A 25571-nucleotide genomic window follows, 5' to 3' on the forward strand; every position below is an offset into this window, starting at 1 on the left:
CGTGCCACATGAACTTAATCTTACCATAACATCACTTTGTATTTGTTCTCACCGGAGTCTGCAAATGCCTCTCCGGTACTATGTAAGCCACACTGAGCCTACAAATAGGTGGGAAAATATGGGATACAAATGTAACAAATAATAATAATAATCATCATAGTACACATCTTTTCAATAGAAACGTATTCAAAACAAAGAAAGGTATATTTTTCAAAAATAATAAAAAATCGAGGATTTATAAATAAGATCATAAGAGAAGTTAACAAATCAAGGAATCGACCAGATGGTCTGGGTTGTTGGAATCAGCTGAAGCAGATCTGAAGCTTGTTACCCAGCATGCTGTGCAGCACAGGAGGCGGCTCTTTAAGCCTTAGCCTCTCCTTACTGCACTTATGGAACAGATAGATTATTCAGCTCTGTCAATACTGCTGGTTGTTTATAACAGCAGGAGCCAGGAGTTTTCTTCTCTGCCAAGAGAAAAAAGTAAGGTGATGCTGTGCCATGCAGCTGCACTAGTACTCTGGGGAAGGGGGAGTTGTTTAAGCTTGCTTTTAATTTAAGTAGCTGAGAAAGCTATGAAGGTGCCAGACATTAGGATGTTTGAATTGTGCAGGAGCCCTTCACTCTTTGGGCTGTGGCATTGCTGGTTCTGGTGTTTAAACTCCGATGTGCAGTGAGGCATTGTGAATATAACCCTTTTTCCGAGTATATCTGATGCTTTTCTTTTTCCATGTAGACCTCAGCACAGGAGGAAACAGGAGTCTGTCAACAGTAAATTTACCAGAACTTCAGCCGCATCACTTAAAACAAAGCATAATGCCTGATCAGGTAATCCCCATCCCATCCCTATTTTGATGTATTTGCTAGAGATGGACTTAAAGCGAAGGGAATGTCAAAACAGTGCTTAAGAAAACCAGCAAAGTGTAAGGCTTAATTATACATTCAGGCCCAAAATTTCACTGGTTTGTGTAACTGCAAACTTATTCCCTTTTGATTTTCAAATACAAGGTACATATTTTCACTTCAAAATTAGGTGGTCATGTGCCTGAATATCTTTACTTGTTTGAAAACATAACATAAAGTTATGTGCTTGCATGGCATGCTGCTATAGCTTTGTGAAAAGTTATGTTCCAAGCATCCCACACCTTTAAATGCTTCCTAAAGTATTGTAACAGGGGGTTAAAGAGAATAATTTTTATACTTATCTGGGGAGGGGGGGGGGGGGGGGCTTTGAGAGCTCCGGTTCGTGTTGGGATGATGGAGGGGTGATGAGGCCTGGCAAGGAAACCGGGTAAGGAGCGGGACGCCACCGGGGGAAGGGTGGTGGTGGTGGAGGGCGCTGTGGGAGGCAGCGCCGTGATTTTTGGGGTCCAGAGACGTTTTGGGATCTTCCCAGGTGTGGTGTGGAGGATCGGGGCAGATTTCGTGGGTCGCCGAGTCTGGAGGGCTTTCGGGTCAGATTGGGCCGGTGGGGAAGGCGCAGTGGGACAGCGCAGCGAGGTGAGGCTGTCTGCAATTGTTTTGGGCCAGTTTGGAGGGGGAAAGAGGCGGAGGAAGAAGAGGCCTGCGGATCCGCGTCCACTGTTGTAACGTGGGAACGTGAGGGGAGGAGGCTCCGGTGTTCAGGAAGGAGCTGGGGTTGCGGGGGCCGAACTGGGGGGATGGCCTGGGAGGTTTCGGGAGTTCGGAAGGGGAAGCACGTTGGTAGCACTTCTGACTGCGATTGTGAGCGAGGATGTTGAGTGGCGGCATGCCGGCAGAGGAAGGGCCTGTCCGTGGCCTAGCTGCCGAGAGAGAGGCGAGGAGGAGTCATCAGAGGGGGTGTGCGCTCCAGTGGGGACGCAAGAAGAGGAGACTCCGTTTAGGGCAGTGCTGCAGGGACGCCGGAAGCCAGAAAATGGCCGGCCTGGCTACAGAAAGAAGAAGGATGTTGTACGACGTGCGCGCACATGCACGTGAGAGTGCGTGCCTCATGAATGAATCGGGGGCGCGCACCAACCCGTTTTGTTGGAGCTCCGGTGAGGCCTAGAAGCCTGGGCCTCAATTTTGAACCGGAGCTCCAGACAAAATGGCGATTTTCGTGGGGCGTTTTTTATTTTATCTCCGTTTTTGGACACAGACCAGTGGGACCGGATTGGATGGCAGGCGTTTGGTGAGGAGAAATTCTAGTTTAAGGTAAGGGGTTTTTAAACCCAAAATTTTAATTAGTTTATTTTTAAAATGTATATTGGGTTTTTTATTTTTAATACAGACAGAGAGGGTAATACAGTATACAGTTAGAGAAACCAAAAGAAAAAAAGCAACACTGGGCCTTCAAGACTAGGGCAACAGGAGTACTTTATTAACTAAAGACCCGACACGGGCCGTGTTTCGGCGCCAGCAAGGCGCCTGCCTCAGGGGTCAAATCGTAGATATAATGGCGTACAGATGTTGAGGCGCAGATGCCTTAAGGACAATCAAGATAACTTGCATAGATTCCGCTATAGCGCGAAAGATCGCCAAGGGCGCTGGCTCCAGCAGAGAGCCTTCTCCTGTGTAATCCGAAAAAGTAAATGCTTGTTGGATGTCCGGTCCTCTACATATAAAATAAGATAAAATAAAATTCTTGGCGCTTTTTATCTTATTTTATATATAGAGGACCGGACATCCAACAAGCATTTACTTTTTCGGATTACACAGGAGAAGGCTCTCTGCTGGAGCCAGCGCCCTTGGCGATCTTTCGCGCTATAGCGGAATCTATGCAAGTTATCTTGATTGTCCTTAAGGCATCTGTGCCTCAACATCTGTACGCCATTATATCTACGATTTGACCCCTGAGGCAGGCGCCTTGCTGGCGCCGAAACACGGCCCGTGTCGGGTCTTTGGCTAATAAAGTATTCCTGTTGTCCTAGTCTTGAAGGCCCAGTGTTGCTTTTTTTCTTTTTTCCTTTGGTTTTTTATTTTTAAAAATTAAGGGGTTAAAGTTATTTGAATTATTTTTGCAGATTTGGGATCGGGGAATTTTTGTGGATTTTTCTAGGGGGTTAGATTTTGAATTTTAATTTTTTAAGGGGGTGTTTTTGAAGGGGGTTAATTTTATGGGGTAAAGAAAGGGTTAAAAATTTTTATTCGACATGGTAGGTTAAGGAAGAGGTAGGTTAATTTTTGATATGTGTTTGATTCAATTTGGGATTTTAAAAGGGGTTTTAGGAGAATAATTGTTGGGGCAGACTTTAAAATGTTTATTTTTGAAAATTAAAAATACAGTTTAGTAGGGGGTAAGGGGTTTTATAGAAGTAGTGATTTTGGTGAAGTTTGAGTAAAATTTGTTTAGGTTATTTAAAGTTATTTTATTTTTCCATTATTTTCTATGGAAATTTTAAATTAAAATGGAGTTTCAGTTGGGCTCAGCAAAATTCCGTGGGTCAGCAAGAGAAGACGGAATTTTGAGGGTGTCCAATGATTGGCTGAGGGGCTTTGGAATGCCAGGCTAAGCTTCCGTTGACTTGGTAACGGCAGCGTGAGTCAGTGGCAGAGTGCTGGGTGACTGTGAAGGAGAGAGGAGGTGTTTTTGCTGTGTGTCAGTGTCAGTGGAGTAAAATACTTCCTGCAGCTTTCACTAACTCCCCCCCCACCACCACCACCAATCACCCTTTACAAGCATCCACTCTCCGTACAATATCTCCTCTGCCTCCAAACTCATCCAATCAGCCACTTCCAACCTTTATAGCACACCAAACTCAGTTTTTACTCCACTGACACTGACACCCCCCAGTCGCCCTTTACAAGCATCCACTCTCCGTACAATATCTTCTCTGCCTCCAAACTCATCCAATCAGCCACTTCCAACCTTTATATCACACCAAACTCAGTATATGTGACTAGGTAATTGGAATGCAACAGTATATACATGGTGTATGGTTCTAATAGTATAGGGAAGCTCAAGTAAAGACCAGGTTTTTTTTTTATTTATAATAATTTAATTTTACAAGCACTAAAATAACTTGCCAGAAATACAGACAAAATAATACAAGAATTATTTCAATCAGGTAATTATAAACTCTTCCTTAGACCACAAAATAGGGAGAGTGAAACAAGACAAGGAGATCAATTGAACAACAGTAAACAAAGAAAACGTGGTATTAACCTGATTATCCCCAGTTATTTATTATCTGAATCATTATTCCACATTGATCGTCTGGTTGGCTTCTTCAAACCCAAAACGGTGTATAGTCAATTTATTTCGTTGGAAACATACTTATTGTCCAATATTAGTGGAAATAATACAACTGATTTCATTTTTTTCTCTTTTAAAACCAGAAATTATTTAACAATACAAACACTTGCGTCTCTAATCCAATTCCCACTGATTAAGGTAATCTCAGTTTCACAGGCTTCACTCCTTTTGAATAAATATACTAAGAGGAATCATTTCAGAGGAAAAAACTTTAGGAGTCATACCCGGAACTCTGGGAAAACAACAATCTCGATATTAATCATCTGTAATAATATTCATTTTGTTCAAATTTTTCTGGTCTATTATCATCTTCAAAATCTTAACCATTTCCTATTCCTGTAGAACTTAATTTGCTGTATCAATTTTTCATTCTCAAAGGATTCAATTAGATTATCCATGTGGCTCACTAATAAGATTATATCGGAAGCAAACTTATTTACTACCACCGTTAGGTCCTGGAGCGCCTTCCAGATGATATTCAATGTAACCTCCACGGGAGCCAAAAACTAGACCAGGTTTTTAAAGTGAGGGTTTGATTATTTTTATTTAAATAGTTTATTGTGGCCCAGTATATTTAAAGAGAATTTATTAATGACACTTAGTAAGAGGGTGGTTTCAGGATCAAGGAGTCAGGGTTTTCCTTCCGGTTCATTTATTTAAGTGTGAGGTGAAGGGTGAAGAAACCTGGGAAAACAAAAGAGGATTCGGAATTCAACGCATCTCCTGGGCCCCCACGCAAGACAGATGACAAGGAAAAAGAACACAAAGTTACAATTTCAGCTAAGTGGTGACAATTCTGAATGATGTTCACACAAAACTGCTTATACAGTATATGCCTATATATGCTTAATGCCAATACGGCATGATGTTCACACAAAATTGCTTAATATACGCTTACATATGCTTAATGTTGATACTGCTTGAGGCCCACACAAAAATTCATCCAATAACACCACCAAGCATTACCAAACACCACCAAACACAGCCAACATGAAGATCAACAAATTGTTTATGATAATCTACTTCCTCCCCCTAATCTACCACGCATGGACCACCCCCAACATAAACAACAATCTACCCACAGCAAACAAACCCCACAGACAACCCAATTACAGCTCACCAGTCCAAAAGAACAATAACCAACTAAAAGGAAAAACAAATACATTCGGAAATAATCAACAGAGAGGGAAGAAAGGACACAACAAAAACATATACCAAGAAAACAGGCAAATAATAAAAATCAACACAACCATGTCCCAAACTGAACCTTACTGACAAATCCAAATGGGATATGTAAACACCAGATCAGTAGTAAATAAAACAGAGACTATAACAGATTGAATCACTACAGACAATCTTAAGCTATTATTCATCATTGAAACCTGGATTCATGACCTTAAATACCCTATAATCTTAGATTTATGCCCACCAGGATACAAAATTACCCACTGGACAAGAAACGGAAAAAAGAGGAGGAGGAATAGCCATAATATACAAATCCAAGTTCACCATCACAACCACAGCCGAATCCATCTTGCCACAACTTGAAATTGCCTCAGTAAGAATTAATCACCCTAACTTGCAGGAACACTTTAACGCAGTCCTGCTCTACAGACCACCAGGCAACTGGCAAGACTCCCAAACACACTTCATGGACTTTATCTTGAACACTTGTGTCCACACCTCAAATCTTATCATAATAGGAGATATCAACCTGCACCTTGAAGATCACAACTCAACAAGTACCCAAGAATACGAAGAGTTCCTACAACTATGGGATCTTCACAGAACAAACACGCAGCCAACTCACATCAAAGGACAAACACTAGACATTGTCACACACAAATTTGATCCCAACTCAAACATTACACTAACAGACACAAAATGGACACCCGTACCGTGGTCCGACCACTATAAAGCAAACATCTCCCTCCAATGGCGAACGAAAGATTCACCAAATAAACAAAATCGAAAAACCTACAGTATACCACGAGAGGAAAAATAGACCCAGTAACATTCTGGCAACAGATCTACTACAACGAATGGATAACAAAAACAGATTCAATCCAATTCCTCTTAGAATGGAACGACAGATTTAGATCCATATTAGACAATATTGCTCCAACCCAAACCAGAACCTCACACAGAAAGAATTCAATACCATGGTTCAACGAAGAGCTGAAAAAACTAAAAACACAAGTTAGAAGGCTGGAACGTTCATGGAATAAAAAGAAAGACGACCCCACACTTAACGCCTGGAAACAACTCGAAAGAAAATATAAATATACCATAAGACAAACTAAAAGATTATATTACAAAACTGTAATTGGACCAAACTACAAGGACACACATAAACTTTTCCAACTCGTGAATACACTAATAGACACTACTCCAGTCACAACCAATAACAAAGACACACCAGGAGCAGATAATCTCGCGAAATACTTCAACGAGAAAATTGTACAGTTGCGACTTAAAATACCTGCCAGTACCATCGACTATGCCGAACTCCTTGACTGTCTAGACCCAGACCCTGGCACTTACCCAGCAGATAGAATCTGGACCCAATTCGAGACACTATCAGAGGATATCATCTCCCAAACGCTCAAAAGATTTGCCAAATCCCATTGCAAACTGGACATATGTCCAAACAATCTCATGTCATCCGCTCCGCAACAATTTATAACAGACATAATGAAACACCTGAATTATATGTTACAAAATGGAATCTTCCCGAAGGAGAAAGGAAACATTCTACTTACCCCCATACCCAAAGACACAAAGAAAAGTGCCAGTGAAATAACCTACAGGCCAGTAGCATCTATTCCCTTAATAACCAAATTAATGGCAGGACTAGTGACCAAACAACTCACAAACTATTTAAATAAATTCTCAATACTCCACGACTCCCAGTCAGGATTTCGGTCAAACCACAGTACTGAAACAGTACTAGTCACTCTCATGACCAAATTCAAACAAATAATTGCATCAGGAAAGAATATACTACTTCTACAATTTGACATGTCAAGCGCTTTCGATATGGTCGATCACGGAATACTACTACATATCCTTGAGTACTTCGGAATCGGAGGAAATGTCCTCAATTGGTTCAAGGGATTCCTAACCACACGATCATACCAAGTCACATCTAACTCGACTACTTCAGCCGCATGGATATCAGAATGCGGAGTCTCACAGGGATCCCCCCTCTCACCAACACTATTCAACTTAATGATGATAACCTTGGCCAAACTATTATCAAACCAAAACTTCAACCCATACATATACGCAGACGACGTAATGATCTACATCCCATTCAAACAAGATCTAAAGGAAATTTCAAATGACATCAATCAAAGTCTCCATATCATGCATTCATGGGCGGATGCATTTCGGCTGAAACTTAATGCAGAGAAAACCCAATGCCTAATACTCACCTCTCAGCATAACAACAACAAATTCACCGCCATCAACACACCAAATCTAAATCTTCCAATCTCGGACAACCTAAAGATTCTCGGAGTTACCATTGATCGACATCTAACACTCGAAAACCACGCGAAAAACACAACCAAGAAGATGTTCCACTCCATGTAGAAATTAAAAAGAGTAAGACCTTTCTTCCCAAGGACTGTCTTCCGCAACCTGGTACATTCAATGGTGCTCAGTCATCTAGACTACTGCAATGCACTCTATGCCGGCTGTAAAGAGCAAATAATCAAAAAACTTCAGACAGCCCAGAACACTGCAGCTAGACTCATATTCGGTAAAACAAAATATGAAAGTGCTAAACCCTTACGAGAAAAACTACACCGTCTCCCACTCAAAGAACGCATCACGTTCAAAATATGCTCCTTAGTTCACAAAATCATTCACGGAGATGCACCAGCCTGCATGTCAGACCTGATAGATTTACCACCCAGGAATGCCAAAAGATCATCCCGCACATTCCTTAATCTGCACGTCCCTAACTGCAAAGGTCTGAAATACAAACTAACACACACGTCAAACTTTACCTACTTGAGTACACAGATATGGAACGCATTGCCGCGTAACTTAAAAACGACTTACGAATTAATGAACTTCCGCAAACTACTGAAGACCCATCTCTTCAACAAGGCATACCACAAAGATCTACCAATGTGAATATACATAACTCCTCCAGATATATTCAGAACTATCTCAAAATATCTGCTTGTTCACTACTATCGTGTTTGTTTTATCTTTATCACGTGCCCAAGATCCTTCTGTAACACTAATTGTATATTTTCTTATTTATTTATTTATTTATTTATAATTTTCACAATAATATATTCATATCACTATAAATGCAGGATTTAGAATAGACAATTAAGGAAAATATATCATCTCGACATTTCTCACAACAACATAGAAAATAGGGAGGAAAAAAAAAGAATTTATACATATTGACCACCATAATTTTGGAACAAGATATAAGAAATTATGAAAGAAATAAATCAAATTATCAATCAGAGTGGAGAGCGTTATTCGCCCACTAGAAGGTACAAACAGTATCCTATCCTATGTGATCATTCATGCTTGAGCAGTTCCCTCTTCCTTGGCTTTTAGAAATTCGGCCAATTTCCTTGGATCCAAGAACACATAGCTAACATTATTAATTGTTATTAGGCATCTGGAGGGGTATTTCAGAATGTACATTCCACCCAAGGCGAGAGTCCTTGGTTTTAAGGCCAAGAACTCTCGCCTTCTTTTCTGGGTGTCCCTATTTAAATCTGGGTAAATTTGTATTTTCTCACCAAAGAATTTGGCTTGCATGTTTTTAAAGTACAATCGAAAAACATTATTCCTATCGACTTCAAAAGCGAAGGAAACTAACAAAGTCAATCTTTGGGTTACTATCTCTAAGGAATTCTCCAAAAAAGCCGTTACATTTAAATCAGGCAATGGTTCTGGTAAAGCTGATTTTGCTCCAAAAATATATTGTGCCTTGACAACTGGTGGAAAGGCTTCTTTAGGCATATTCAAGACCTCTCCCAAATATCTCTTAAACATATCTACCGGAGGTATTAAGGAAACTTTAGGAAAATTGAGAAGTCTTAAATTGTTCCTTCTGGCCTGGTTGTCTAGATATTCAACTTTTTTTAACCAGAATGTCTTTATCTTTCATTATTAGCGTTGTTACATTATGTAAGGCTTTAACTTCCTTGTCCAAAGTCCCTATTTTCTCCTCATTTTTTTGAGCTTGAGAAGTGACAAGAGTTTGTGATGTTTTAAGAGAACACAGATCTTCTTTTAATATATCCGTTACCTGGACTAGGTTCCTGTTCATAGCCTGAATGGCGTCCCATAGGCTCTCGAGAGTAATTGCCGTTGGTTTTATTGCTCCATGTATATCCACGGAAACCGGCCCTAATCCCCTGGCGGAGGTAGGGTTTTCCACCCCACCTTTCCAGGCAGCTGGGGTCTCCACTGTTGCAGGTCCTCCTGTGACTGCTTGCTGGCTTGACTCACCGGTCAGCTCAGCCGGCTGTAATCCCACTGCAGGTATAATGTTTCCGGGTCGTGGAGGCACAGCAACTGAAGGCGGGCTTAGCGAAGCTCCTTCGATACTGCAGTCCGGCGTACCGCAGTCGGAGCTGACCTTCGTAGGCGTCTGCGGCTCAAGTCGCTGTACTCCAAAACTCTCAAGCGTCAGCTGACGGGGAGTGGAGCAAACGGGAGCAGAGGAGGCTTGCGACCCTGTTTTCCCCTTCCTTTTCCCCATGATGTCGTCGGGTAAGGCTAAATTCCGCCGAAAGCTTAGCAAGTGTCAGGAGCTCAGCGACTAACATCATCCCTGGACGCCATCTTGTTCCGTATATTTTCTAATATATGTCCACTATTCATGACTATTGTAAACCACATTGAGCCTGCAAAGAGGTGGGAAAATGTGGGATACAAATGCAATAAATAAAATAAATAAATAAAATAGAAATACTTACCTGATTTGACAGCTGATCCGTAGTACCTGCAAAATACAAAAGTAGACACAAAGAATCATTTTCTTGCAGAGTTAATTAAATCTCACAGTCTGGAAAAGAAAGAAAAACATTGAATGTTATGTTTTATGAAAAATCTATACTTATCTGATAAATGTCTCGTTAGCTGATTGCAGGAAAAGGTTCTGTAAGTAAAAGTAAATCAGACAGGAGGTTACAAGGTTACTTATTGTTGATATAGTTTGCCAAGAAAAGAAATTTCTTTTAAAAGTGGGACCAATTGAATATTTATCTTAATGCATGTAAACACGGGAACTGTTATCTAAATTTTACAGCAGTTAAATCTATCCTACTTAATTAATATATATTTGAATAAACAAATTTTATTCTAAAAAGTGAAGTTTGGTTCTTCCTAATTAGAGCAAATCCGAAAATTAGTTTCTTTTCCTCCCATTCCTGCTTCAGGTTTGGGACGAGGTTAGTGTTATGTGACCTGTCTTCCCCTGCTTCGGAGTTGGTGATAGCTCTCTTGGCCCGTCTACTGATAGAGAGAGTTCTACATCACCGGTTGTCTAAAGAAAATCCTCTTCGGAACAGGGGGAGGGGGTTACAGTATCTCTGAAAACCCATACGCCTAAAATATGCATGCAGTGAAACTTCACATCCCAATCTAAGTTGCAAGTAAGATTTTTAGAGTACATTCTTTACTGGATAGAAAACCAAAACAGTCCCACAAGATTTTAATCATAAGAGCACAAAAGGAGTGGAAAAGACCAAATGAGAAGAAGACTTTTATTTAAAAATGCTCAAATCAACAATAGTAGACCCAAGCGGCCTGTAGTGCTGGTCCTGGGTTATCTGTTTGGTCTTTCCCATTCCTTTTGTACTTTTCTTTACTGGATAAACACATTTGGGGATTACTAAGGTGGCTTTTGTCATGCTTTCCTTATGTTGTAAAACATTTGTTAACTTAATAAGAGTATTAGTTATAACTAGGGTTTCTATTCTTAGGTGTTAATACATTTAGGTGGTTATTTTCCTTCTAATTAGGGATTATTTGAGAGTACAAAAATCAGTGTTCCAGTAGTGCAGGTGCCATTTTCAATTCTTTCTCCATCCAGATTAAATGCATACGTTTATACAGCTTGTCAACAGTGCAGAAAAGACACATAAACAGAGTGGAAAATTCAAGGGAAGCAAGGGGAAGGATGTAAAAATACTGTATATACTCAAATATAAACCCATCTGAATATAAACTGAGATAACCCCCCCCCCCCCCAAAAAAAAGGGGGGCAACAGTTGACTCAAATATAAATAGAGGATAGAAATTTGGGTGATCATGATGAGCCAGTCTACCAAGACTAGACATCATAAGGGCATACGAATAGCTATACTGGAACAGACCAATGGTCCATCTAGGACAAGACAGGAAGTGGGAAGTGGACCGTGCTGCTTCCAGTAATGGCCAATTAGATCACAAGTACCTGACAGAATCCCAAACAAGATTCATATTACTAATCCCAGGGACAAGCAGTGGCTTCCCCATGTCTATCTCATAGCAGACTTTGGACTTTTCCTCCGGGAACTTGTCCAAACCGTTTTTTAAACCCAGATACACTAACCACTGATATCACATACTCTGGCAACGAGTTCCAGAGCTTAACTATTCGATGAATGAAAAAATATTTCCTTCTATTTGTTTTAAAAAGTATTACCATGTAACTTCATGGAGTGTCCCCTAGTCTTTGTACTTTTTGAAAGAGTAAACAATCGATTCACACAGTGGCATAGGAAGGGGGGACGGGAGGGGCGGTCCGCCCTGGGTGCACGCGCTGGAGGGGTGTCGGCCCCGCTGGTTCCCTGCTCCCTCTGCCCCGGAATAGGTTACTTCCTGTTCCGGAGCAGAGAGAGCAGGGAACCAGCGGAGCCGACGCAGCTCCGAGCAACGTGCACTCGCTGGCGGATCGGCCCTCCCGCCCGTCCTCCGCAAGTAAGAATGCGCTCCAGGGGGGGGGGGGGTGCGCGCTGTGCTGCACCCGGGGGGGGGGGGGTTCGCAGCAGCGACCAGCCTCGGGTGTCAGCCGCCCTCGCTACGGCACTGGATTCACATTTACCCATTTTACTTCACTCAAGATTTTGTAGACCTCAATCTATCCCCCCTCCGGCACCTGTTTCTTCTCCAAGCTGAAGAGCCCTAAAGATTTTTAGCCTTTCCTCATATGAAAGGATTTCCATCCCCCTAATCATTTTGATCACCCTTTTTTGTACCTTTTCTAATTCTGCTATATGTTTTTTGAGATAGCGCAACCCTAATTGCACACAGTACTCAAGCTGAAGTGGAAGTTGCACCTTGGAGCAATACAGAAGCATTACAATATTCTTTGTTTTATTTTCTGTTCCTTTCCTTACAATTTCTAACATTCTGTTTGCTTTTTTGGCTCCATCACACACTGCAAGCAGACCAGAGGGAAATAGCAACACAAGCAGAATATGCACAAGGAAACAGAGCAGTGACCCACAGATAAAACAGAAACAAAGACCAAAATCAGAGGAAGCAGGTTTTATTGAGGGACACGACATGGCTCGTGTTTCAGTGTATTGCTTGCATCAGGGATCTAAAATACATTAAAATACAATGAAATAAAGTAAAGCAGTACTTACATATACATAGAAAACTTATAATTGTTAAAATCATGCAAATGAAATCTGAAGTAAAAATAAAATAATTCCACAGTGAAAATATAGTAGATAAGAACGGCTGCAATGTATAATATGATGTGTTATGCGTAAGTTTGGGGTTTTTTATTGCATTTTAGTTTTAAACAATTTTATTGTTGAGCAAAGAACCATAAGCATAAAACATTACACTGAGTCAAGTTGAACAATGAGTAGCAAAACAATGCTATTACCTACGTCAAAGATGAACAATGCATTATAAACCTTACCAGTTTTGACATGTTGAACCCCCCTCTTCACCCCTCTAACAAGTTGATCTGCTAAGATATTTAGAAATAAGATGTATGGAACAATGAGTTTATAAAAGTACCGACATCATAATGCAAGCAGTTCAACAGTTATGCAGACAAAGACTTATATAAATCCCCCTCTTTCAACGTCTGGTGGTAACAGGCACTCTTCTCACACGTAACCCTCTCCATCCAACCTGTTACCACTCACCCATCATGCCAACAAGAAAAGAGAACAGGGAACAAATATTGTAAACGCAATGATCTCTGAAATACAATCAAAGAAAAAACAAGTTAATATAAGAGGCTACACTCATATGCCCTCTGTCAACCGTGAAAATTGGTAAACAAACAAGCCAATATAGCAGAGTCCTTGTCCCACTATAACTTAAAATGAACCCTCCTTTTCCATATTTCAAAACAAAATAATACAGACCTACTAACAAAAAAAAAAAAAGTAGACGCTTAAAGGAAGTGTAGCACGGAAGCTCCATCCCCACCTCCACTTAATTCAATGAGAGTGAATTCATGTACTATGGGGTAGAGTGTAAATATGTGCACCAAATGGACAGCAAAAGCTTTCTTTGTTTAATAAAGGATTTAGCTTTCCACTGTTCTAGAAACATTAGCCCATGGAATCTATTCTACCAAGTCCAAAATGAGGGACCCTTGTCTCCTATCCACATCCCAAGTATGACCGTTTTACCCAAGGCCACCACCTTTCGAAGTAAGAGGTGATAACCTCCATCCTGAATTCTAAATGCCTCATATTTGTCCAGGAGGAACCCAGATAGCAAGAATGGGATAACTTGGCCTAAAAGTCTTTCTAAGTACCTTGTTAGGGCTCACCAGAAAATGTTTGACACCCTGAATTGACACCCTGCGTGCATTTTACATAGGTGAGGGTATGTATCCTACCAGATTTATAGACCTGTTCTTGGGTAAAGTAAGCCCTATAAAGCACCCGAAACTGACATTCTCTTAATTCTGCGCAGACTAAAATTTCTGGGATTCATTTTACTAGTCTAGTCAAATCCAGTGCCTCCGTGGGAAGTCCCAAATCCACACACCAATGAGAATACAAGGCATCGCAGTGTAGGTACAGAAAACTCATCCTCTGGGAATCTCCCCCAAAATTCCCTCAAGTAGATCCCCATACGAAATTGTAAATCAACTGAGTTCAAAAACTTAACATAATGCTGCAGCTGCCCAAATGCAAAGAAATCTCCTGATAACGACACTGGAAGTCTTGCCAAGAAAACAAAGACTGATTCTCATGCATAACGTGTTCCAAGAAATGTATGGAGAATGGTTGAGAAAGCACCCTGTTCACCTAAAGCATGGCCTGAGGAGATGAGTATATGGTATGCAAGAAAAAGCCTTCAAATCCATATTTCCTAAGTGTACTGAACAAAATGTCCCAGGACACACAGTCAAAAGCCTTCTCCACGTCAAAACTGACTAACAGTGAAGAATGCTCACATTGTGCAACCTGTTCCAAAGATGTTAAAATCAACTGTATGTTTTGGTTGCTGTTCTTCCTTTTACAAAACCTACTTGAGAGTCATCTACTAAAGGCAATAGAATCTGAGTTAAACGGTTAGCCAATATTTTGGCAAACAATTTCACTTCTACATTCAATAAGGAGATTGGACGGTAAGAAGCGGGTTGCACTAGATCCTTCCCTGGTTTTAAAAGGACTATTATTTGAGCTAATCGAAGTGAAGCAGACAGCTCTTCTTTTGTCACAAACAAATTAAACAAAGATGTCAAGGTGAGAGTGATAGCCGGTTATAATAGCTTATAAAACTCGGCCCTAAGCCCATCAGGACCTGGAGTTTTAAAAAAATCGCTCTGCTGTATGGCAGTCACCACCTCATCTGTAGAAATTGGTGCATTCAACTTAGTCCTATCAGAATCTGAAATGCAAGATAGTGACACACTCTCCAGATAAGTTTCACTACTTATTATCAGGAGGCCTAGCATAGAGACATTGATAATAATTTGTAAAAAGTATCATTCACCTCTTTATCAGTTCTTACTAGCTTACCCTTACCATCATCTAATTGTACAACTGCAGTTGGCCGTCTAGAATTTTGCGCCAGTTTGCTAAAAGTGTACCGTTCTTATTACCATGGAGATGCAGCTGAAACTTATAATAAGTGATAGGTTTCACAGCACGAGCATCCACCATTTCATTAAGAGCTGTCTGAGAAGTTAAAAGGACAGCCCTACACTGGGGTGTGGGGTGCACCCTATATAGCAAGCAATCCATTCTAATTTGTTTCTCGAGACGTAAAATCTCCTGATCCATTGCTTTTCCTTTTGAAGCTTGTGAAAGCTATATCTCCTCTCAAGACAGCTTTAGCTGCTTCCCAGAATAATATAGGATTAGCCCATGTTCAATGTTGTGCATTTTATATTCTGCCCATTTTTTAAGCAAAAACTCTTGTAAGCTCTTTGAGCAGGGACTGTCTTTCTTCTATGTTTGTGCAGCGCTGCGTATGCCTCGTAGCGCTATAGAAATGCTAAATAGTAGTAGTAACCTATAAATGTACTCACTCTGCTGCTCCCCAGTATCTCTCCACACTCGTCCTTCCCTACACCCCTTCCCGTACACTCCGCTCCATGGATAAATCCTTCTTATCTGTTCCCTTCTCCACTACTGCCAACTCCAGACTTCGCGCCTTCTGTCTCGCTGCACCCTACGCCTGGAATAAACTTCCTGAGCCCCTACGTCTTGCCCCATCCTTGGCCACCTTTAAATCTAGACTGAAAGCCCACGTCTTTAACATTGCTTTTGACTCGTAACCACTCGCCTCCACCTACCCTCCTCTCTTCCTTCCCGTTCACATTAATTGATTTGATTTGCTTACTTTATTTATTTTTGTCTATTAGATTGTAAGCTCTTTGAGCAGGGACTGTCTTTCTTCTATGTTTGTGCAGCGCTGCGTATGCCTCGTAGCGCTATAGAAATGCTAAATAGTAGTAGTAACCTATAAATGTACTCACTCTGCTGCTCCCCAGTATCTCTCCACACTCGTCCTTCCCTACACCCCTTCCCGTGCACTCCGCTCCATGGATAAATCCTTCTTATCTGTTCCCTTCTCCACTTCTGCCAACTCCAGACTTCGCGCCTTCTGTCTCGCTGCACCCTACGCCTGGAATAAACTTCCTGAGCCCCTACGTCTTGCCCCATCCTTGGCCACCTTTAAATCTAGACTGAAAACCCACCTCTTTAACATTGCTTTTGACTCGTAACCACTTGTAACCACTCGCCTCCACCTACCCTCCTCTCTTCCTTCCCGTTCACATTAATTGATTTGCTTACTTTATTTATTTTTTGTCTATTAGATTGTAAGCTCTTTGAGCAGGGACTGTCTTTCTTCTATGTTTGTGCAGCGCTGCGTATGCCTCGTAGCGCTATAGAAATGCTAAATAGTAGTAGTAGTAGTAAAGCCTTGATCCCAATACAACTGAGGAGGGAATTTCCATTGAAAAGATCTCTGTAACCCCGCCCCAATCTCTAGCAAAATCCAAAACATTGCATGATCTGAGACATTATAGGGGCCTATTTCCACTGTGATAATACTAGAAAAAAATCTTTTGAGACTAACTAGTAATCAGTGTGAGACTACGACGCATGCGCCATCAACAGGTGCGTATAATCTCTCTCGTCTGGGTATAATGTTCTCCAGATGTCAATAGGTCTAGAGTATTATAAAGCCAAGGCAACCATTAAGACACTATGGAGGTCTTTTACTAAGGCACGCTCAAGTTTTTAGCGCATGCTAAAATTGGGTGCACGCTAAACATTAGAGACGCCCATAGGAATGCATTGGTACCTCTGATGTTTAGCGTGCACTAAAAACGTGAGCGTGCCTTAGTAAAAGACCCTCTATAAGTTTCTCACGGGGCAGAGAATGTGATTTATCTATTGCAGGGTTATGGACCATATTAACGTTCACTCTCATGAGAATGGGAAGGTTCTGCTGGGTAAGTAAAATATTTGTAAGAGAACAAAAAAAATGTTTATCCAAAACATTGGGAGCATATGTTTATTTATTTATTTTATTTATTTGCTGCACTTGTATCCCACATTTTCCCACCTATTTGCAGGCTCAATGTGGCTTACAAAATGTTACAATGACATTCACATTAATAGAATAAGAATTTCACAATATAAAGCAGATAAGGTGCAAAAGAATATCATAGCAATCATCTTAACGGAATAATAATTTCAGAATTAATACAAATAAAGGTGCATAGGTATATCATGTAGGATTGGAAGTGGATAAACAGATAAAACATAACATAATGATATCAGGACAAGATATAATATTGAGTAATGAGGATGTAATGAAATAAACATATTAGGAGAATTCCATAATAGTTGTTTTTGGAGTAATTTGGGAGTCAAATCGTTATGGGGAATCTTTTTTGTATGTCTTTATGAATAAGTAAGTCTTCAGTAATTTTCGGAAGGTTGTCAAGTCGTGTGTTGTTTTTATGTTGATCGGTAATTCATTCCACAGTTGTGTGCAGATGTATGTATAGATTTGTATTTAAGTCCTCTGCAGCTGGGATAGTGAAGGTTTAAGCAAGTGTGTGATGATATATTGCACAAGATTAACATTTTACAGTCTAAGGTAATTTTAGCTATGACATATCGACCTGTAGGGTCTGCCCAAACCTGATGAACCAGAACTTGTAATCCTTTTGGATCAAGATCAACAATCCAGCCTTGCAGCGTACTGCTGGGGCTTCAATTATGTCGCCCACCCACCATTTTCTCTTCCTGTGCCTTTGCATCTCCTGAGTTCCAGTCTTGCTGCTCCTGAGTTCCAGTCTTGCCTGTTGCTGAGTTCCAGTCTCACCTGTTCCTGACATGCCAAGGCCTGAGGCCCAGTCCCTCTTAGCAGTTGAGACCTGCTTTCTCTCCTTTGCTTTGGCCTTAGAGATGACCTGTCTGCCACAGTCAGACCTTCGACTGTGGTCCAAGGGCTCACTACCCCAAATCATCACACACTGGCTGAGCCAAGCGTCCCACCTCAACAGTTTTATTACTGAATAACATTGCTAACTGAGATGGTTCAAAAAATATGTAAGTCTTACCTTCATACTTAATCAAACATTTACATGGAAATTTAAGCAGAAAGCTCCCAAATCAACCACTCTGTGGCGCTGAAGCAAATATTACTTACGGCGCCTCTGAATAGCTTTCGCCACATCAGGCAACATTCTCACATTAAGGAAAAAAATGGAGAATTTTTATGACACAAGTACAGGCATAAGAGCCAGTCCCTATCTGGATCCAAAGCCAGTGTCACTACCAGTGTGGAGGGTGTAACAAGTTCCTCTCTTAATTATTCCAGAAAAACAGTCAAGTCCAAATTATCCTGGGAAATCGATGATGAGACATCTTGTCCTTAAATGAAAACATAAGCGTTGCCATACTGAGAGAGACTAAAGGTCCATCAAGCCCAGTATCTTGTTTCCAACAGTGGCCAATCCAGGTTACAAGTTTCTGGCAAGATCTCAGAACAGTAAAACAGATTTTATGCTGCTTATCCTAGAAATAAGCAGTGGATTTTCCAAAATCCATCTTAATAATGGCTTATGGATCGCTGCCTCTGTAAAGTTTACGGGCCCTCCTGTGAAGTCTCCCCTTTGTTACCTTTGGTGGGGAATGCGACTTTCCCCATGGGTGGTACCTCCCTGGATTTTTAGAGGCGGTCTACTCGAGGGATCTGCTATCTCCACCATGTACTTACAGAGGAGTGGACCTTGAAATCTTTTGATACTTTACGAGGGGAATATCAGTTGAGCTTTTTAGACCAGTTTGCGTATCTTCAATTAAAGCATTATGTGTGAACATTACCAGCTGCCTCTTTAACATGGCATGGATGCTCAGCTGTCTATTCCCCTAAAATATTATCATAGTCATTTACGAGATACTTTAGGGGACTATGATTATGTCTTCTTGACCCAGCAGTGATCGGTGGAGTTGGCAGTTGAGTTACAGGATCAGCAGCTGAAATCCTGCCTCTTGAATGTGTACCACTTAACAGAATGCTGTCTGGTGGGAACGTCAGTATAAATGCATATTAAGATTATATGTATCCCCGCATCGGGCCTACTGAGGTACTTTACAGGAGAATGACAAGTGCCCCAAATGCTCTGGGGCAGGGGCGCATTTGGGCCATATGTTTTGGGCGTGTCCTTCTATCCAAATCTTTTGATCTCAAATTAATGGACATGTGTCTCAGTGCTGGAAGACTCACTGGACACAGCTCTTTGTTGTGTTTTGTATCTGAGGAGCGACTCCTGCTGGATTGAGAGCCTTCTTGAAGCACTCTCTGCTGATGGTGAAAAAAATAATTGTGCAATACTGGTTGAGTGTGGAGAGTCCAACAGTGGCACTTTAGCATTAGGCCATGATTCTGCTTTGTTCCCTGGAACGGGAATTCCAGATCTAACCTCGGCCAAAGGAGACTTTTTCTCTAAGACCTGGGCATCCTTTTGGGATATTCTGACTCCATTTGCATTCAGTAGAATCTTGAATGCTTGAAGGGTTTTAGTGGGAGTTGGTTGGGAAGGACTGGGGACGGTTTGACCTAGTTTATGTAAAAAATGTAATGACACCTGTGGTTTTGCTTTAGCTTGCATACTGGCAGTGATGTTCTGTTTGGTATGTGTTCTCCTAGTTTGTGTGTTATTTCTTTATGGTGTCAATAAAAAAGAAGTTAAAAAAATAATGGCTTATAGACTTTTCCTTTCAGAAATTATCCAAACCTTTTTTAAACCCTGCTAAGCTACCTGCATTTATCACATTCTCTGGCAATGAATTCCAGAGTTTAATTACACATTGAGTGACGAAATATTTTCTCCGGTTTGTTTTAAATTTACTACTTAGTAGTTTCATTGTGTGCCCGCTAGTCCTTCATCACCACCACCATCAGTCTTCTTATATGGAGGAAAATAGTATATTCTAGCAATAGGAGGCAAAGACTGGGATGGTACTTGTAGATATTCCAACATACACCTTGTAAACATATCATGTGGCGATACACCAGGCTTCTTAGGAAAATTTATAAGTTGTAAATTACAGCGTCTAAGAAAAGTTTCCAGATTCTCACATTTCACTAATATAGTAGAATTATCTCTTGCAACATAAGGAATCTGTCTTAATAACATCTTCTTCCAGCTTCTGAATTCCATTAGTCATATCAGATAACAGAATAAGAGTCACCTGCTGGTCAACACTTGTCTCCACCTTCTTTTTTTAGCATAATTTTCTAAGTACAATACCAAATAAGACGACAAATGTACAAGAATGGAATTTCAGCAATATTACATCATAACCAAAGACTAAACCCTCAAGGGAGATGGTTTTGCCATACAGAAATGAAATTCAATAAAGAAAAAAGAATTAGGATAACTTAATTCAAAGACTTTGTCCTTCACTAAGTACTCTACATATCCCAAAGAAAAAGTCTATTTCTCATATCCTTTAAGAAATTGCTCCTAAATTCTTTACCTTGAAAAGTAGGAATACAATTACATGGAAAGTTTAAGAAAAAAAAGAAGCAGCCAGAGTAAGAACCCAGGACTTCAGAGCTAAAAAAAACTCTACGCCTGAGTTGAGTTGCTCTGGATACATCGGGAAATATAAACACTTTCTCAAACTCGGTTAATGTTTCTGTTTCCACTACTGATACATAGTCATTATCACTTCCTTTTATCTGCTGGTTATATCTTTTCTCTGTATTCCTTAGGACCCCTCTAATTGTGGCCACCACTACCTTATCAGTGACACAATCATCTCAAAGTCCTTCTCGTTGTTTGTACACATTAATATCTCAACCTCATATGTACCAAGTAGACTTCCTTTTTAACATTTTTAACGTTTTCTTTTTTTGTCAATTACAAAACCGTAACTATAGGAAAATAAACAACAGCACAGCCCCAGATGCACGATCTGTGTCTGGAGTGGGGAGGGAGAACAACTGAATAAAAAACTCAAATTGATTTCCTGAAAGCATGACTGGCCATGGGATCACCAGAAGGGGTCTGGAAGGCCCCTGCATGCGTTAGGTATAAAACCAGGATTTGTTTATTACCCTAATTCAAGGAGAACAGCAGCAGCTCTTATGCCTATGGACATATAATAAGAGCACAGAATAGAAAGCAAACAGATAAGGTGGGAAGAGCCACTGTGCACCAAAAGAATTAGAAATCACCCAGTCACTCTTCCCCTGATCCCATGGGTTTTCCGTAAGTCTGAGAAGGCCGCATGCATTTTCTTGAGGCCAGGCTGGAGAAGTGAGGAAGCTCAAGGATTGAGGGAGGAGATGTTGGTGGTGTGAAACCTGGGGCTCCGTATCACACACTGCTATCTTCTGAGAATAACATATGCCAGGCCATACATGCAGTGTAGTTGGACAAGGAGCCCACATGCCGCATCATTCTCCATGAGCATGTGACGTATAACCTGTACTGCAGTTGAAGGGCTGAGTATGTGCATGACTAGGTAGAGCTGATGCCGCTGCCATGTTTTGCAGAAGGGCTGAGGGGGGAGAGGAGGAGGGAGAGTCCAAACCCAGCAATGCAAAGATGAAGAATAGGCTACACCACGTGGATACAGTAAGCACCTCCCTCAGGCCTGGTTCTTACCTCTTCTGCATTCCTCAGCCCTGTTCCCACCACCACCACCATCACCCACCCATGGAAGTGGTATTGTAGGTGGCAATTCTACTATAAAACCTCACCATGCCCAGGTTGCAGGACACTGCTTCTGTAGTGCTGTATGAGGGAGTCTATAGGAAGCTGCAGCTATAGCTGCTGATACTCCCTCACAGTTGCTGAACCACCTTAACCCTCAGACTTCTGCCCAGAGGGGAGGTGGCACAGGAAAGGGGGAACCAGGAGGGCGTGGCCCAGGAAGTATAAAAGCTCAAGGTACAGCTACTGTAGGTCAACGAGACCCAGAGGGAAGAATCGAAGCCCTACTGCCTATGCCTCCACCACCTACATGTGACTCCCACATGCTTACTGACGCTACATTCAGGTTCATCTTGAGCCTTGCAGAACTGTGTGTGAAAACCTGACTGGCAGCCAGCCGGTGATTGCTATCTGGCAGGAGACAGAACTTTTTCTCTGGGTCCCAGGCCTGAGGCAAGTTGGATATATTGTTTTTGTTGAGAGACAGTGGTGTACACTATGGCCCTGCCAAAACAAGCCCACAGGAGGAGAATTTGTGAGTCTATGAACTGGCTGTTTGTGTTTATTTTCTTCATACCTGAAGTGAACCAGGATTTTCCCCAACCCCAGCACATTAATAAATTAATTTATGTTCACCTTTAACCTGGTATGTGGCTCCATTTATCGGGTCCAGGGCCACTCTCGTCCACATTCCCACATGCTGTTAAGGATAGGCAGCATGTTTTTTTATGAAGTGGTTGTTTCCTCCTAATTCTCTCTACCTCCTGCTCAGTCAGAACTGTGGCTGGGATCTGGAACTCAGGCATTTTTTCCCTGTATTATATTTGCTTCAACCCCCAACAAACCTAGTTATTGGTCCTGAGCTGGGAGGTTATGCAGCAGGGCACCTTTAGAAGCCCAGTCTTGGGTCCTGAGTCCAGCTGCTTGGTATCACATGTAAGCAATGACTGTGACTGTCTTCTCTCACAAGGGCTAAAAAAAAGTATCTCCACAGCAATCATAGCCCCAGTTGACTTGCTAAGTTACCCAGGAGACATGGGTTTGAGCTTATATCTCAAAGCACTGTGGAGTTTGCAGTCCTTGATTTTATCCATTGAAATCAGTATTGCAGGCCCCACAATGAGTCCTGATGGGGATAGTAGAAATCAAAGACTGCTCAAAATCTCCCTCCTGAATCTGGGTAAAATGGCAAGTCTGAATAAATGCTACCAGTCCCCCAATGCACCATGATAGGGCTGTCAGAAATCCAGGCCTGGCCTAAAATCATCCTGGAAATGGGTAACTTAGCAGCTCTGTGGGGAACTTTCATGTTGCAATGGACAGTGCTGCTACCGAGCCACCTAAGGAGAAACTGCTTTGAAATTAGTAGTTTCAGGAAAGGAAATTGTGTATGTTGTTAAAACTAGGATGCTCCTGTTTTGCTTTAAAATTTCATATATTGTTATAAACACATGCTTTCACAACTTTAAAAAGCCTTGCATATGTAATTGAAGAAATAGTGCCACTTACATGCACAAGGACCTTACACATTATTCTATAAAGGCATATGTAAGTGGCATAGTGCGTAATGGGAAGGAGGCATGCACATAGGTGGAGCATGGGCGGGCATGGGTGTGTCTCACACGCACACAAGTTATAGAATACTGTAAGTTGCGTGCAGTGCTTGTCACACTTAGGTGCCCATTTACCCCGCCATAGACCTGTCATAAATGGGTATATCTACGTTTAGACGCACTGAGGCGGGTTTATTCTATATTCTATATTGGAATCTGGGTACCCAGCTGCCATTATAGGATAGGGACTTCCCGTGCTGCATCAGGACACCTATATCTTAGCACCCCTTTATAGAATTGGCCCCTAGTGTTTTTGTTAGTAGTATAGGTTCAAGATTCAATTTATTTTTATATCCCACAAATTGAGTAAAAAAAAAAAAAAAGTCTAAGCAGTTCACAATATAAATGAGCTGATCTTCAATGTACAGTTGCTGAAGATGCAAGAAATCAGTTCAGGTTGAAGTAGCTTTGTTCTCACATGTCCTACTGTACCAGGACAGTGCCCACTCTCCTCTATGCAGCAGCCCCCAAATTCTATAGGCATGCAAAATGGGATCAGTTATGTGCATAACATAATTAGGTGCTAAATTGGCACTTAATTAGAGACAAATACCAATAATTGATGTTAACAAGCACTAATTGGCTCTAATTAGTAGTTGTGTGTGTAACTGACTTACACCTCATGGGTGGTTAAATAGCATTTAAGCACCTAACCGCAGACTAACCAGTTATTTCCTGCTAAATATCTCGGTCAGCGTCTAGCCAGTTTGGCGTGGCTATTGAGCGCTAGACCGGCTATGTTGAGTGGTCAAAATAGGCCGCTTAAATATCAGGCCTATCTTTGAATGCTAAAAAGTTAACTGGTTAGCGCTGAATATTGGCATAGCTGATTAACTTTTTATCAGCCAAAATAAACCCAGGTATTCAATGCCAGTTGCCGGATACGACCTGGCATTAAATGTCCAGATTTAACGCCTGCAGCGGACAGCAAATACGCTGCCCGCCACTGGCTGAATACCAGGCCCTGAGTGCTGAAGTTCTATTACGTGCAGCTGCAAAAGAGGACATTAGTGTGGGAAGGGCATGGGTGTGTCAGGCATTCTGACTATTCCTGCACGCACTTTACACCAGCCATAGACATGAATTAAGTGGTCACACCTAAAGTTTGGTGCGTTACTGTGGATTTGGGCTGGTATCCTATATAACAGATTTGATGTTCAACTCTGCTGGTTATAGAATACTAGCTTGGTGCCCAGTTTTTTGGCACCTAACTTTTAGCTGCATTTGTAGAATTCCCCCCTAGATGACCAGTTGAATCATTAATCACATCCGTAACCATTTCAAATTTAACTTCTGAAACAGATCCATATTAGTGCAGAATGATTCCCACAATGGCCCATTAATAGACTTCTATGACTTTTAATCATTTATTTTCAAGTTCCCTTCTTATTCCAGTATTGAAGGACCCCACCTGCTCCTGATCTGAAACACCTGTGCAGTTGGAAATGGCTGGAAGAGGCAGAGGAAGGGCGCGGGGTCAGATGACCTTTAACGTAGAGGCCGTGGGAATTGGGAAAGGAGATACCCTGCCCCCACCAACCCTGCAACCTTCTCCTTTGTTCCCTGTGAGTCCTATTTCATGTTATTCTGATATGATGGTGTTCAGACTTAGGGGGGAAATTCTATATGTTGCACCGAATGTTAAGCGCTACTTCCGTGCTGAATTTTCAGCACAAAAAAACATTCTAAGGTGCCAAAACGAGGCAGAAACAGCAGATCCTTGCAAAAACACACACATCATTTTATAGAATATCACCTAAGTTTTTCCTCTTGGATCTGCAAAGGGGGCATGGCCATGGGCGGGCCAGGAACATTCCCTTAAAATGCATGCAGTGTTATAGAATTTGGGGGGTCCATACACACTGGGATTTATACCAGGTTTCAGTTGGTGTAACTCCTCACACTCAAAAGTTGAGCGCGGATCATGGCGCTACGCACTATTCTATAAAGGGCATCGATCCTGGAATGCCAGTTATAGAATACCATTCGCGCTAATTTTATTTTACACTGAATTTTGAGTGTCATCTATAGCATTTCCCCCTTAATATAAAGGTATACAGTAACATTAATGGATGGGGCCATACCTTCTAGT

General features: G+C 41.4%; 1 protein-coding gene across 2 annotated transcripts in view; it reads left to right on the top strand.

Annotated features, from left to right (window-relative positions):
- Positions 1-380: 380 nt before the first annotated feature.
- Positions 381-25571, top strand: part of LOC115474593 (DNA-directed RNA polymerase III subunit RPC7-like) — a 40798-nt gene continuing 15607 nt past the window's right edge. Inside the window, exons 1-3 of one of the 2 annotated variants that reach the window (XM_030210120.1) lie at positions 381-483; positions 737-828; positions 24858-25044. In XM_030210120.1, coding sequence (XP_030065980.1) covers positions 24925-25044 — 120 coding nt within the window. In that variant the 5' untranslated portion in view covers positions 381-483; positions 737-828; positions 24858-24924. The remainder of the gene's footprint in view (positions 484-736; positions 829-24857; positions 25045-25571) is intronic. The other variant, XM_030210119.1, reaches the window with a different exon arrangement.

Source organism: Microcaecilia unicolor, chromosome 7 (genome assembly GCF_901765095.1).
Source record: "Microcaecilia unicolor chromosome 7, aMicUni1.1, whole genome shotgun sequence".
Taxonomy (NCBI): Eukaryota; Metazoa; Chordata; class Amphibia; order Gymnophiona; family Siphonopidae; genus Microcaecilia; species Microcaecilia unicolor.